This window comes from Drosophila suzukii, chromosome 2R (genome assembly GCF_043229965.1).
Source record: "Drosophila suzukii chromosome 2R, CBGP_Dsuzu_IsoJpt1.0, whole genome shotgun sequence".
Classification (NCBI taxonomy): domain Eukaryota; kingdom Metazoa; phylum Arthropoda; class Insecta; order Diptera; family Drosophilidae; genus Drosophila; species Drosophila suzukii.
In genome coordinates this window covers 14,912,136-14,927,501 of record NC_092081.1, presented here as the reverse complement: position 1 = coordinate 14,927,501, position 15,366 = coordinate 14,912,136, and the positions used below count along the sequence as shown (strand labels likewise).

The 15,366-nt window shown below is 41.4% G+C and overlaps 1 protein-coding gene across 1 annotated transcript; it reads right to left on the bottom strand.

Moving 5' to 3' along the window:
- Positions 1-13,690: 13,690 nt before the first annotated feature.
- Positions 13,691-14,425, bottom strand: LOC108008992 (uncharacterized). The gene is made up of 4 exons (XM_017072935.3): positions 14,375-14,425; positions 14,169-14,324; positions 13,939-14,112; positions 13,691-13,876 (listed from the first exon to the last, which is right to left on the bottom strand). The coding sequence occupies exons 1-4, from the start codon at positions 14,423-14,425 to the stop codon at positions 13,691-13,693; spliced, it is 567 nt and encodes a 188-aa protein (XP_016928424.3).
- Positions 14,426-15,366: the final 941 nt, after the last annotated feature.

Here is a 15,366-nt window from a genome sequence, read left to right as displayed (position 1 = left end):
CAGGCCCCAAAGTGAGGGTAGTCTAACCCGACTTGGAAAGTCAACAGAACCATCACGAAACGGAAAACTTCATTAAAAGTGGGCAGCAGTTGTTGTCGCAGTCGAGGAGGCTAAAGATGGCTTGGGGTATTGGGATGGGATGCGAGGAGGGGCTGCCGCCAATGTGACGACGCCTGGCGCGGCTCCACTTCCTGTGACCATCCGTACTTTTACCCTGGTACTCGTACTCTTACTCGTTCTGGTACTGGCACTGAAAGCATCTTGAAGACCAACGCAGAATCGAACACATAATCATATTTAATAAGCGAACTGCAAGTGTGTGATGTTGCTGCCGTGCTCCTCCTGATGTTGCTGCTGTTGCTGATGCTGCTGCTGCTGCTGCTGCTCCTGATGATGATGATGAAGCTGATGCAACAAGTGCACCAGAATCGAGCACAGATGTGCTGCAAACCGGTTGAACAACTGGGCTCTGTCTTAACGCAATTTGTTAACCTGACTGACAAACTGCGGCCTGTTGATGCTGCACTTGTTGCTGTTGCTGCTGCTGCTGTTGCTGTTGCTGCCACTGCTGCTGCTGCTGCTGCTGAGGTGCGATTGCAATTAAGTGGCAGATCCCGGACCAGTTTCCTAGGCCCCAGCTGAATTCAGAATCCTGGCCGGCAGCGAACACTTCATTCATAAAATTACGCGCATGTTGCGTGATCTGCTGGCCAGATAAGAGCCAGAGCCAGGGTTCTAAGCCAGTTTTGCGAGCCCAGTTAGGGCCCAACCCCCAACCTGTTGACGTGCTGGCCAGTTTGGCGGAAAATACTGGCGATGCCACTTCTTGACTGGCAGGAAAAAGCAAAAACAGACCGAAAACTCGCTTTTCTTGGTAATTAATGAAAGCCGACTGGACGCTCAAGCTCCCCGGCTCAGATCTTCTGCACCATCTGCAGTTGGCTACTGTTGCCGCCAGTTATTAAAATGTTGCGATAAGTTCGGCTTGGTAGCACATTTGTATGCAAAGTGCCAACAGTTTTTCTCCTCGGCCCTGCTCCATTTGATGATGATGCGACTGGGCCCCAGTCCGGCAGGAAGTTGTCTCTGGAAAGTGATATTGAAAACTGCACTCAGAATGGATTACTTCCTTTTTCCAAGTCCCTTCGGTGTGAAAGGCTGTCCGAGATGGAGTTGGGACTTTGAGAGGTGTTTGCTATGCATTGCTGTGCAGGCTAATGCAAGGCGGAATATATTGGTCTGATGGGTCCCGGCTTTTAAGATCAAAGCAGCTAAGGTTATTCGTTTTCTTATCTTGGAAGAGTCAGAAAGTTTTACTTTCCCTATCTTTGTCAACCGATACACAGATAAATAAGGAAAAATGATATCATATTAAATTCATTATCTCATAATATAGTTTGTATGTTGATAAGGTATTCTTTAGCATATACTTTTCAATATTTAGTCTAAAAATATTTTTATTTATTTATATTGTAAATATATTTTGCAATTCTTGAATACCTTTGTTTTTAAATTCTAAAAATCAAAAAACAAATTTCTCAAGAAACATTTCTGTGAAATATACATTTTAAATTCCACTCATTTCTCAAATTTCTTTATGTGGAAGTCCAAGAACAAGAACGCTCCTCGTCAGCAACTTGTACTGTCTCGAAAGCTCAACCTACAAATTGAATTTGCTGCCATTTGCTGCACTCAAGAAGCTCTCTCACACCTCCCACCCCAAACGACCCCGCCCGCATGTTCCGGCAATCAACTGCCACGCCATTTAGCATCATTAAATTACTAGGTCAAAACATCAGTACAGGCCATAAAAAATGTCACAGCTCCCCCAGAGAAGGAGGAGGAAGACGAATAACTGGGTGGTGAGGGGTCTTCAAGTAGTGGGTATATACCATCTCATAGGGCAGTGCGATGGCATCTTAAAAATGTAGAAGCCTCGAGCACTTGACAAGACCAAAATGAGAAGTCAACTTTGACTCATTATAGTTCACACACCCCCCACCAGTGAAAGCCCAACAATGAGTCTTCGTCCCTGCGGGGCAGATCCAGACATTTGTCAGTTGTGTGCCGCATAATCTGCCACATAATCGCAAGCAGTACAATTATCTATGTCAACCAAAAATGTTCACAGGGCGCCAGAAGAAGGCCTCAAGTGCCCGACGGTCAGCCAATTAGAACGTTTAAATATTTAAAAAGATAAATCTACAATGGAGACAGAGAGGATAAATACTACTTGATGTAATTTTCAGTACCTAATGACAAATTTAATGCTCCACTCGAATCGGGAGCTCTACTGCCAATGGGAACTTTTCCAGGCGGGGGACCGTCGACACATGTCGAAGGCAAACAAACGAACTACAAAAAACTCTGGCCGAAGTCAAGAGTTTGAAGGTTATTAAAAAATTAAAGCAGAAAAACTGGGGCCAGTGCTGACATTTCGAGGAGGGAAACCCAGCACATTATTCACTCATTAAAATCATCAGCTTAATAGCCTAGGAAAAAAAAAACAGAAATTACATAGAAGTATGTATGTATATTTTCTACAAGCTGCTGGTAAGAATTATTAACAAAAATTCTAGAAACTCCTCCCCAGGCTTGTATGTACATAAATAATGCAATGTGCTGAGCTGCAAAAGAAAAGCAAAATGTACTAAAAAGCCGGGAAAGGGAAAACAGAAGTAAAAACACAAACAGACGTCACAGCATATGAGGAATAAAGGGTGAATCGCGAACCTGAGTTGAGGAACTCGAGTTGGGATCAGGCTGCATTAACTTTTGCAGACCCTTTACGAAAATAAGCTGTCGTTTCCACTTAACGATGAAACATACTTGACTCTTAAAATAACCATAGTCTTTAAAATAAAATATGTACAACAGCGTGAACACCACATTACGTATTTCTAAGTAGCTTTAACTATTAATGTTGTGGTTTGTTGGTGGCTGTAAAAAATTGAATTATGAAAAAATCCATCATTTCGCCATCAAATATTTTTATTTGTAATATTTTAACTACAAATGTTCAGCTTATTACGGCGCTCAGCACAAGGTAGTAAAAGGCCAAATTTCCATTAGTTTTCGACTGGGCCCAAATGCGCTTACAGCAGACGCGGGAACAACAAATTAAAGTTCAAAGTGCAAATCATCAAATTTACTTACTCGACGCAAACACGGTCGAATGATTTGTTATGGGCCCGTCCCGGCGTCTCGTCTTGGCCAACAGAGCCGGGCCATCCATAAGACTATCCCAAAACGGCCATTGTAGGGCAGCCATAAAAAAGATGAAGCGATTTGCAGGCCCTGTTGTAATTGCGACGCTTATCCGTGGAAGTGGATGGGGAGTACATAAACTTTTGCCTATGTGTGTCTGTGGATAGGAGCATATAAAGCTTGAGGGGAAGGATGGATCCGAAAACCGGAACTTGAAATACCCTTATGTATACCTCCTATTTCTAGTCTATAAAACAATTATTACTTCAAAGGAAATCATGGTAATAAAGTTTGTAGCTGGGGAAGTTACCAGTTCAAGAACAGGATACGTGATTGACTTTAAGCCAATCTAATACACTTACAAAAAATATATATTATCGAATCATTCGATGAAATGTTAATAATAAATGTATTTAAACATAATCTATAACTATTAATATCTTAAGATCTAGCTTGATTAAAGTTCAGGTCAGGTCAGACATCGTTATAACATAATCATATACCCTACAGAAACCATTCCAGACTTCTTTACCATATGGTAATACCCTCTTCTAGGGTACAAAAAGAGAGCGTGAAGTGCTGCAGATACAGATACGAAAAATGTTCGCCTTACCGCAGAAGCAAAGTGACGAACTTGGGAGAGCTGGTGGATGGTTGGATGGTTGGGCGGTTGAGAGGTTGGGAGGTTGCGGGACTGGGAGATTGGGGGCCTCAGATCTGGGTATCAACGAACGAATGAGTGAGCGAGTGTCTTGGGAATCGTCACAGGCCTGAGAATAATTAATTCCCACGAATTAATGTGCACGGCAGCCACGGCAGCAACAACAAGGTGTTTGCCGTCTCAAGGAAGCGGGGATGCAGACTACAGACTACAGACTGTGCCTGTATCTCAATCTTCTTTCTACAAGTTGAAGCTTAAGTTACTTTGCCTTAGCTCGCAAGACGAAATTAATATCTGTTGCTGCAGCAGCTTCGCTTCCTTTTTGGCATCGCTTTACCTGCCGCCACTTGCTACAAATTACACGCAGCTTGAGAAACTGCCAAGTCCTCGTCATCCCTCCCGAAAACGTGAAAAAATAACATCCCTGCCGAACCCCGACGCACACCCCCTGCCGCCCCCTTTTCGCCCAGTGTATTTAGTCACCTTAATGAATTCTACACATGATGTGCTGGGAGTTTGTGACAAAAGCCTGCACAGATTTGCCGGCGTAAATTTGCACAGCAAAGAAAGTTTCCTCAAGTACTTACCCCAGTTAGCCCCCCTCCCCGAATTTTGTCCTTCAGCTACGGATACTTTATAATTTTATGCGAAATTTTGCCGGCATGTGTTCAGGATTCTCTGACGCTTTTTTTTTGCGGCCTAAAAGAGAATGATCCATAAATTGGCAGGCAAGCAAAGTCACAGGAAGTTGGCCGTGATTGGTATTTATACCCTGTACTTGTTTTCAACTTGAAAATGGTTTTTTAAAAGTATTTTTAATCCACCCTAACACTTCTGAGTTTGTTTTTTGAGGAAATGGGATATATTAGGAAGTACTATGTTTGTTTTGTTTCCTAAAAAGTATTTTAAAGCACTCACCCCATTTTTTTAGGACGTTCCTTTTATACATTTGTTTTTCTTTTGGCGAGCTGTATTTCTTATCACAAAAACTCGCTATTTTTGGAATATCTTTCACTTTTACCACCCTAGCTTTTCCCTTTTGACAGCCATCGTGATCAGGTCACTTGCTTAGTATCCCCCGCAACAAGTCACAGTTTTATCCAAGTCAAGAGAGAAAACCCTTAGCCAAAAGCCCCCTTCTTGAGCTATATTAAATAATTATATTTTTAATTAAAATAGATTAAAGCCGTGTTGTGTGCTCGAGCGCCTTGTGAGGTGATTAAATAAAAAAGGCAGACCGAGAGCTAAGAAGGCCCCTCAGCCCGGAGGATGGATCCTAGCCGGGGGGAGGGGGGAAAGTGGCGAAAAGGAAAACTGCCACAGGATGTGGATGTGGATGTGGATGTGGCAGTGGAAGGAAGGAGCCGGCAGGTGGGTGAGCCTTAACCATCGCAAGGCGGATGAAAAACACAAATCACTTCAAGTTGTTGATGTTGCTGTTGAGATTATGACGATGATGAAAAGCGCGCGCTCGGGTTTTCCTCTTGCTTTTCCTATACAAACAAGCACAGCCATACACCCACACACACAGCCAAGATACAAACGGATATACCAAATGAAATAAAGGCCAAAAACAACAGCAACAAAGGCGCCTGGGCGAAGGACTTGAGGCGTTCGGCGGGATTAAAAAGTGAAAAACTTTGGCGGCGGGCGTTGATGAGCGGCAAGGATTCGCGGCAAGGACTCGCGGCGAGGATTTGGATTTTCACACAAACTGACACAACGGGGCTGCCTCTTTGAGGTCGCTCTGGCGGCAACCATTCACAATTTTAATTATTCAGTATATATGTACATCAATTATGCCAGTATAATTAAAATAAGAGTTGGCTTAAGATAGGAATTTCGGAAAAAGGCCACTAATTTGTTGTCATATTGTTCGCTCCAGGCGGGCCTAAAAAGATGCCCTCATTACAAGCAAACCGAAAAGAAATGCTTGAATTTGTATACATTATATTAAGGTACACAGCTATCTGGAATCAGCTCAAGGCTTATCCTTTAAAAGGATTATCCACTATTATATTTGGGGACAAGTCATCGAACGGTAGCCAGTGCAGCGACGAGGCGACTGTAAGAAGATATCCAAATAGACAAGCCAGCAAATCAGACTACTGTCTATCCACATAAATCCGTCCACAAAGGGATACTTCTCGAGTGGACAGTACACACAAACAGAGTCCTGTAAACAATACTTCCGCTCGCCCATGTAGGTCAAGACACCAGGACACAAACAAAAACGGATTCCTGCAACCCGATCGCATTACCCAAACTGTTGACTAATTAATGTCACCAAATGCAATGCGATATTTTGGTCTGCCCAAAGACCTAAGGGATATGGCATGGGTATTATGTGTTGATATTTGAATTTAAACTAATGTCTCGCTCATAAATAAGAACCCAATTTGGCCGGGCCAGCCAGGATGTTTGTTTGTGCCGGCAGGCTGCAATTAGCCAGTTAGTTGGGAGACTCAGGAAACCTCCTCGGCTCAGTTGGGTAGGTATGTATGTATATACTCGTATCTCAAGCACCCATGTGGCACAATCTTGTCTTGGATTTTATTTTTAACCGCACATTCCTCAACACGCCCGCTGGGTCTGTTTGATGCCCGGTCCTCCAGCGACTCCGTTTATATGGTCTCTTTGACTTTGGGTCTCCGTCTCCTCGGCTGCTGTGTGTGTGTTGGGTGTGTGTCTCCGAGAATGATGTTTTCATGACCTTTGCGGGGGTTTCCATTTCATTTCGCTGCCGCTCGCTTTTCTTTTTTTTCTGCCTTTGTGAAATCATTTATTGATGCCGCTTCGGATTGGCTGTGTCAGGAGCCTCGTAGTCCCTTTGGGGCATGTAGCGTGTACAAAAATACACATGATTTCTGTTTCGATTGGCCTCCAACCCCTTTCTGCCCCTTTCCTCTTTCAATTTGGGTTTTTTTTTCTCCATTTTTTTTGGAGCTCGGAACCCGGCTTGTTCATGTATGAGCACACACAATTATTTCAATACATTGTTCTTTCCTTAGTCTGCAGTCATTCGAGCACAAGAGACGCCGCTTATTATGAATAGATACAAATTTATCTTGAAGATATGATGCTGAGGCTGCCAAAAAAAAAAAAGAACAACAAAATAAAATTGAGATGCTAGTCTAAGGCCCCTGCTAGGCTAATGTATGTGTGCGCGTATGGAGATGTCGGTGCGTTAATAAAATAAAATTGTTTGATGTTGTGTTAAGTAGCTATAAAATTTGAGAAATGAGCCCATTGAGTAGGTAGTTAGAGAAGGACGACTTTCATTTGCATGCGCAACAGCCTGCCGGATCGAGGAGCTGATGCTGCGGAATCTGAAGCTGATGATGTGCCCGGCTCATAGTACCAGGCCCCACTGACAGCCTCGTAATATATGTGTGCCCCGAGCTAATGAGCTTTCTGTGAGCCCCATTCCAAAGAAGGGGGGCACTCGGCGGTGCAGTTAAGTCCCAATGAGCTAATTACGACATCGACTGAATACCCCTGGCACATGATATACGACCTGTGTCGGATAGCAAAGCTTCTTGTCTCCCTAAATCTCTTGTATATAAACTGTAGGACAAAATATTTCGCACTTTCGGAGCAATATGTAGAGCTTATATTCTTTATTAGACTGCGCTTTAAAAAGTAAAAATATGGTTTTAATATTTATAGTATTTAAAATATATTATTAACATAATGTATGTGTATGGAAATATGGTGTTTATATCTATAATAATAGGAATTTATTAGGAACGTTAAATGTTTATATATTTTTAACAAGCCAAAAACCATGGTATTATTTTAAAGGGGAGACCAACCCAGATTACGATGTTACTTAAGAATATAATAACCATTGTAATTGAAGGTTATTTAGACCTTTTTGAGACTTCTTTTCGATAGCATACTTTGGGTATGGGTATGGGTATGGGTTGTAAAAATATTTGCACATCTTAATGTTTAATACCGTTTCTGACAGTAAAAGGGAATCTTAAATTGGGCATCCAAAATGTTCCAATTTTTTTACAGTGCACTTTTGGGTCCTTTTGCAAATATTCATATGCAACGATGTTGCAAATCATTCCACACAGATTGCTGGTTAAACAGCCATAATCTCCCGTGAGTGCTCGAGTGTGCTTGGCCAAGGCAACCGCATCTGTCAAGAACATGCGGATGGCCAAGACAATCTTTCAATCAGACCGCGCAAACACCAAAGCCGCCGCCGTCGCCGTCGCCGTCGCCTCGGCACTCCGCCGAGAAACCGCAGAGCAAACAAAAAGCGCAGCGATGTGCAGGGACGACCCAGCGGTCGCCGTCGCAGTCCCTGCCCTTGACACCACCCACCTGGTGTACACCTGTAAAACCCACCCATCCGTACACCCATCCGTACACCCATCCGTACACCCACCCACACCCACCTGGCACACACACGTGTCAAAGCAAACGGCAATCGGCCGCCGCACCTTGAGCAAATGCGGCTCAGTGGGGCGGTGATTGTGCGGCAGCATAAGTGGCACGTTCTGGGCTGCATATTTGTTCAAGTTTATGGCGACAAGCGATGCCATTTGCCATTCGCCTCTCGCCATCCGCCATCCGCCATTTGCCATTCTGCAGCCAGCTGATGACTTGTTCGATACAAAAGTCGTGAAAACTCCTCCTCGACAGCGGTGTGGATAAGGGCAAAGGATTTCTTCGCCTCGCCAGGTGAGCAACAAAAAGTGTTAAGTGTAGATATTTTTTATTTAAGCGTAAAACTCGTGAGCAAAGTCAGCAAAAGAGCAACAGCAAAAAGAAAAAGGAAAACAAGAGGGAAAGGCTTTCCTTTGGGCACTTATCTTTGAATACCCTTTGATAAGCCCCCGATTTGGACACCGAATTGTGAGGATTATTTTCTAAAAGAAGAACTTGAACTCTAAATTAATAGATGTGTTTTTCATATTTTATTTGGTTCCATATTTGCATAATAGCATTGATGTTTAAAAGGATTAAGGACCTTGGAAACTTAAAATATTTTATTTAGAGACATATCAATTTAACATTTTCGAAATTATAAAATCCCTTTTGAGGTTATTATGTTCAAACTTAATTATTCTTTCAAAAACAAAACTAAGAAACACTTTTAGTCCCCAGGTTAAGACACACCTTTAATTTAACTATACTTAAACTCCTCTTAGGCATATATTTGGTTGAGTTACAAAAGATTAAAAGTAACAAACTTGCTGATACAATTATAGCACCGTTTTCGAAAGGGTACACGAACGTAAAGTATTAGGCCGAGTTATCGAAAAATACAAGGCAGGAAATCGGGGTGTTTGCAAAAAAATTTGCATGCAAGTCAGAGAATCGGATCGGACGGGGTCTTTTCGATACACTGGTTGTGTGTGTTGGGTTTGTGCTTAGCGATAACACTTTGACAGGATTACGCCTGCTTAAGGACCGCATCAAAGCCGACACCCCGAGCACACCCACACGTCCTGCCAAGGATATTACCGCAATGCTTTTTGCGCCGCCCCCGATTGCCAATTGAAAAGACATTTGCAGGCACATTTGCCTCCACTTGGCTTCGCCACCCAACCCACCTCATCTCACATCTCATCTCAACTTAACTGAACTCAGCTCAACCGAACTGAACTCGATTCGGTTCGAGTGCGGAACAAAGTTTGCATGACTTAAAAGTTATGTGGGGATTGGACTGGGTCCTACCCCGAGACGTGAGGTAATTTCTAATATTTAACTCTAAATGAAGTTAAGAAAAGGGTTGCAGGCTCTTGCGGTCGGGTCACCATCTTAAAGACACGACGACTTTACCAGGCGTATTTTATTGCAGGTCGCAATACGAAACCATTTGCGGGTATTCGTATTCCTATTCGTCTGCGTCTGGACAGTTGGTTTATTGGTCACACTTGGGCTCTCACATAATTTATGTGGGAATCTTGAGCAAGTCACTCCCCATCACATCAGTCAGCCCAGTCAGCCACGTTGCCAAGTTACCAAGTTACCAAGTCACTGCCAAGACACCGAGACAGTTGCCTGGGCCAAGCTCAAATGAATTGTGTGAACCGAATTAAAATCAAAACAAAGCATCGGCAGGGAACTGCATATATAGTACATACATAGGGCGGGGAATGAACGACAATCAGATATCCTATCTGGTGCAGATTAAGTGAGAGAATACTAGTTTTCAGCTGCCCCAAGTAACCCTTTTGCGAGATCCATATACCCAGCAATCAAAGAGTCGACGACTTCTGCGGAAAGCCCACAAATGCAGAATCACATTTCACAAGGCGAAACGATTCATTGAAAGTTCAAGAATAATAAGTTTAACATGTGCAGTTTACTCCTCACCTTAATTGGGATTGAATATTTTGAGTAACCTAATTAATGAGCAGTTGGTGAAATCAAACAGTATTTTGTTTCACAGCACAAACTTTTGCCACAATAACCTCTCAGATTTTACCCCCTAGTTTTGCCCTAAAGGCCTGGCTTTTGTGTTGAGAATTGAAACACTTTGTTGGCAATTTTCAAAGGCAGTATAAATTTTAATCATATTTTTCCTATGTGTGGAGGTTGCTACCTCTGAACTGAAACGGGAACTTCCCTCTAACCGGGACTCGTGGTTCAACTTGCTCATTGCGTGTGCCGAAGGCTTGCGTTCCCAAAGCCAATGCATGCCGCTAATTGCTTAGTACTTGAGAAACTTACTACCGCTAAAAGTCAAGCAAGCATTTATTAAACTCATTAAAAAATGGAGAAAAAAGGGAAAAACTGGGAAAAAGTTTGCAGAAAAGCATTGCGTGTGGGGGCCCTTGGCGATGATGCTCATGTGTCTAAGTCCCGAAACAATGAACGCACTGATAAGCTGCCACGCCCCCGCTAATAATGCATCTGGCCATCATCCCATCAACCCATTTGCCCTCTGGCTTCTGGCTTTTGATATGCAAATTTCCGTGTGTAACGAAAAATCGAGCAAAGAGGGGCGACATTTCAACACCCACCCATTTTACGGCCTGACACAAACAGTTATAATTAATTGCCTGTTCGGAATTGACAACCCACTCTCCTATCCGCTCCACTGCGGCCCACGCTCTCAGCTTCGATCAATAAAAAGTTGAGCCATCCAAAAGTCATACTTGTAGAAGCTGAGATATGGATACTCTGTGACGGAAACAGGTTCGCTTGGGCCAGCCAAAGATCAAAGCCCCATCATCAGCGGTGGTATCTGCTGAGCCCGCTGCAGAACATCCGCTGTCTGCCCACACTGCCGTCGTACAGTGGTTCCGAAGGGTTATATCATTGTCCATATAGGGGTGTCGATCGAGAAAACCCTTCTGAACTAAAGGTATTTTATAAACCAGTTAAGGGTTAACATTCCTTAAATATACCCCTCGAAAGATAAATAAATCCAAGGGCTATATCATAGCTCATATAGGGGTTCCGTCCCCATGGACGATCAGTAAAACTTGTCTGAACTAATGGTATATCATAATGGTAATGGTAATGGTAATTTATAATGCAACTCTATAATTGGGATAACTTCTTTCTTGAAAATGTTATCGCCATACTTTATAGGGTTGTAAAATCACCGATTGTGGACACTATCGATGTTTTTGGATATCGATGGTGGTCACTATCGATACTATCAATAGTAACATCGATTTTTGTACCAACCCTAATACTTAAGGGTTCTGTTAGTAACATTACATCACATTAAAGCATGCATTCCAATTTTCTGTCTGCCTTCAGAATTGATAACTATTGTATGTAAATTTATAAGCTCTAATCTTGATGTTGAGGGTATATCCTCATTACATGTTTAAGTAAGTTGTTTACTAGTCTATTAGTAATGGATTTTTCTCAATTTAGTTGTTTTGTACAAGTTTTAATTGACTGCAATAATTCCAATTTCTACTAATCAAATATTTTATCTATTTTTAATAACAAGGGTTGCTTGCATCAGCAATTGGTAATCAGTCCATTACGAAGACAACTAGCTTACAACTTTTTAGAAATATTATTTAGCCATCTCTTTGAAAGTATCTAAGCATCATTAAGCTGCTGTCCACCAATTCGATCCACTGTGCAATATCTTCTGAACTTGATTCGGGGAGCGAATGTGTGTGAAATCTGGTTTGTATACATGGCTCAAACTGGATTTGGCGCTTGGGATTTTTATGAATGAATGAGAGTGGCAACAGCAGCTACAGTTTGTTTCCCCATGGCCATTTGCGTTTACTACGTAGAAGTTGCGGCTGCTGTTGTTGTGGCTTTCGCAATATGCTTTGCCACAGATACAAGATACAATATACAAGATACGAACATGTGGGGCGGGGAATGGGAATGGGAATGGGAATACTGGTGTTTGGTACTCGTACTCGTAGTCGGTGTGCCTGGGCAAATAATGAACATGGAACGTCGCGTCGCAGGTGTATCGCCAGCCCGTTTCCCGTGGCCAATGTTTGAGCCATAGCCATGGCTCTCGAGTTACTTACTTTCCAGCCACAGTTGGCCACAGTTCATTAATAAAATTCACTGAAGCGAGGCACCTCTGCTTACCCGCCCATTTGTTTTCTTGGCCGTGTGTAGGTATCCCATGGATTCATTTGGGATTTGTTGCTTTTTTCGTATTTGCGGGCAAACACATTCTAGTTCGTCTTCTTTTTGAAAACGTAACTAATTGAATAATAATCCATGCATTTCCATATGAATAGCCGATTAAGACATGTTGTTCATTTAGCATAAATAGTTTTCGAGCATCGGAAACGAGCGGGGATCAGAGATTAGGGGGCTTACGAATAAGATTCTGTCTATATCAGGCTTTCTCGATTGGGATACGCTTTTTGTGTGAGCTTGAATGGATATCAGCTCATTCGCTCATTAGTTCCCATGTACAATGTAAGCAAAGCAAATTAACACGAAATCTACTTCCTGTGCGAGAGGTTTTGCTTAATCCCCATACAAAGAAGGCCGGTTTTTGGCTTAACTCTATGAACGATTTGGCAAAGATTTTCTAGACATCTTATAATATGGAGATATATGCAGATTAATGACAGCTTATTGTTAACAAATTACGGTATCTAAAATATTTTAAACAGTGTTTTATTATTTGGATTTTATTATGTCGAGACAAATAAATTCTGAAAGTCTTGGAAGCTATTGATACCTTTGTACACAGCAAAAAAAAGTGTATGGAATGTACTAAAAACTAATTTTCATGTATTGTATTATGTCGTTTAGATATCCAAAAAGTTAATATAAGCACTAAAATATAAGTGTAAACCAACTCCGTTTTCGTCTGGCAGGATAAAAAATATGTTTTAGTCTAAACAGAATTTAAAATCTCCCCATTTGCCAAAGAAAGCAGCTACACAGAACCACCAGCCATATCGTTTTAAAACTGGATGCGATCAAATTTTTAAATTAATTTGCTCGTGTCAGCAGCCGTTAAATCGATTCATGATACGCTTTTAATAGAGGATCGAAGCTAAATATTGTAACCTACAATAAACACATTTTGAGCAATTGGTTTTCCAAGCTTCGAACACTTTACATGTGCGAGATATGTATATTAGTACAGTCGAATACATGGTTTCAATCGTACTCCTTTCTATTCTAGGTAAAGAATTTTTTTCACAATAACAAGATATCATATCATTAATAGCTATATTAGGAACTATCGGTATATTTGTATAAAAAATCTGAGGCAGATATACGGTTTTTCTTATATAGTATGCATAATTACATTTTAATTGGGTGATTTCGTTTAAGCTGCAAGGGTATACTAATATATAATTTATAATTTCTTATTTGACCTCTGCAGCTTGACTAACATTATGACTTGGGGAGCTTTTTGCTCTTTCTGCGATCCATGGCTTCAATGAAGAACTTCAAATTGGCTATATTTTCTCTGTTGGTAGAATTGGTATCCGTGAACGTTAAACTCACTTGGTAGACTCCAAGGGGAAATGGAGGCAGAAGACTGGTGTCCAGATATCCGTTCCGTGCATGTAGGTGGCCCTGCAGTCGGAATAAATATAAATGTAGTTAGTCAAGAAAAATTATCCTTATCTGCAATATACCGAAAAAGTGCATGAGTTGTTGGCATTCGTGAAACGCTGAAACAGTTTCCACACGATGACCCCATAGGGTACAAAGTTCTTTCTTCCGACCACCTCGCATAAGTTGAAAGACACGTCAATTAAGAATGGCTGGAACTGGTTACTATAGTCCTTCGCAAATACTTGCACTCGAATCTGAAAGTAAAATGCTTTCATATCATATTTGTCAAGAATTTTAAAATTTTCCTTACGTCTGGGCTCATAATGGGCACAATTAAGAAGCAATCCATGTTCACCAGCGCCAAATTCCAATTAATGGGCTTCACTTTGCAGGTAACGTTAGTCACCCGTGCCTTATTGACCACGCACTCGATTTTGTTCATCCTGTAAACCAAGTCGGTCGTTGTCTGGTGGAATATATATAAGGTTAAATCCAAACCTGAGTCTAAAACCTTACCATTTGACAAAGGAAGCAGCTACTCAGAAGCACTAGCCATGCAAATGACATTTTGGCAACTGACTGCGATCGAGTTAAAATGAATTCGATTGTGTACTCATTCATTAAAACCATTTGTAATTTGCTTTTAATGGAGAATTGGAGATTAACATTGGAACACTGTATACATTTATTTTAACACAATACGATATTTAAGCAATGAAATCGAGACTAATCGTGATAATGATATTTGTTAATTTACTTAATTTAAGGAATAAACGTTAAACAAATTAATAAAACAGAAACTATTGATTTAAATGTCCGTTTTTTATGAAATAAAACATTCGACATCATAAGCGCCCCGCATGATTTTTAAATATTCGACAAAAACAAAAAAAAAACAAAAAAAAACGTCTATACCCTCTACAACAATCAATATCCTTAAACCTCTTTTAGATAGAAATATTAAACGCTTGTAATATTATACGCTTGACCATCTCTTGATTTAAGTTACCAAAACCCAATTTCCCGATTATCTGAACAATATTGGATTTCGAGAACCCACATAAGCTTGTGTTTTCATCTCGGCTAATTTAATCAGCACCATTCAAAATCAATGAATAAATAATAAAAACCAATATTACCCACATTCCACGAGCTTAACTAAAGTGCTATCGACGTTCCTCCTTTTTGGTCCGCATAATCCCCATTAAATGCCATTCAATAGCCAATGTCCTGGTAATACTTTAATCCTTTAAAGCAGCTGCAGTTGTGAAGTTTTCGGTTGGCATTCGACGTTGGCCGTTCGCTCCCTTTTATTTTTTCGACCATTTCCCCACTGACAGCTGGCAATTGTTCAATTATTGCACAGTGGCTCGGCTCTGTGGATCAGTGGCATATCCTGGCAGACAGGACCTCCATCCGCCCCCTTCCCGCCGACTGATGCACTGGGAATAAAAAGGAGGCGACCAACTATCGTTTAATCATAAAAAATGCATGCGCCCATAGAATAA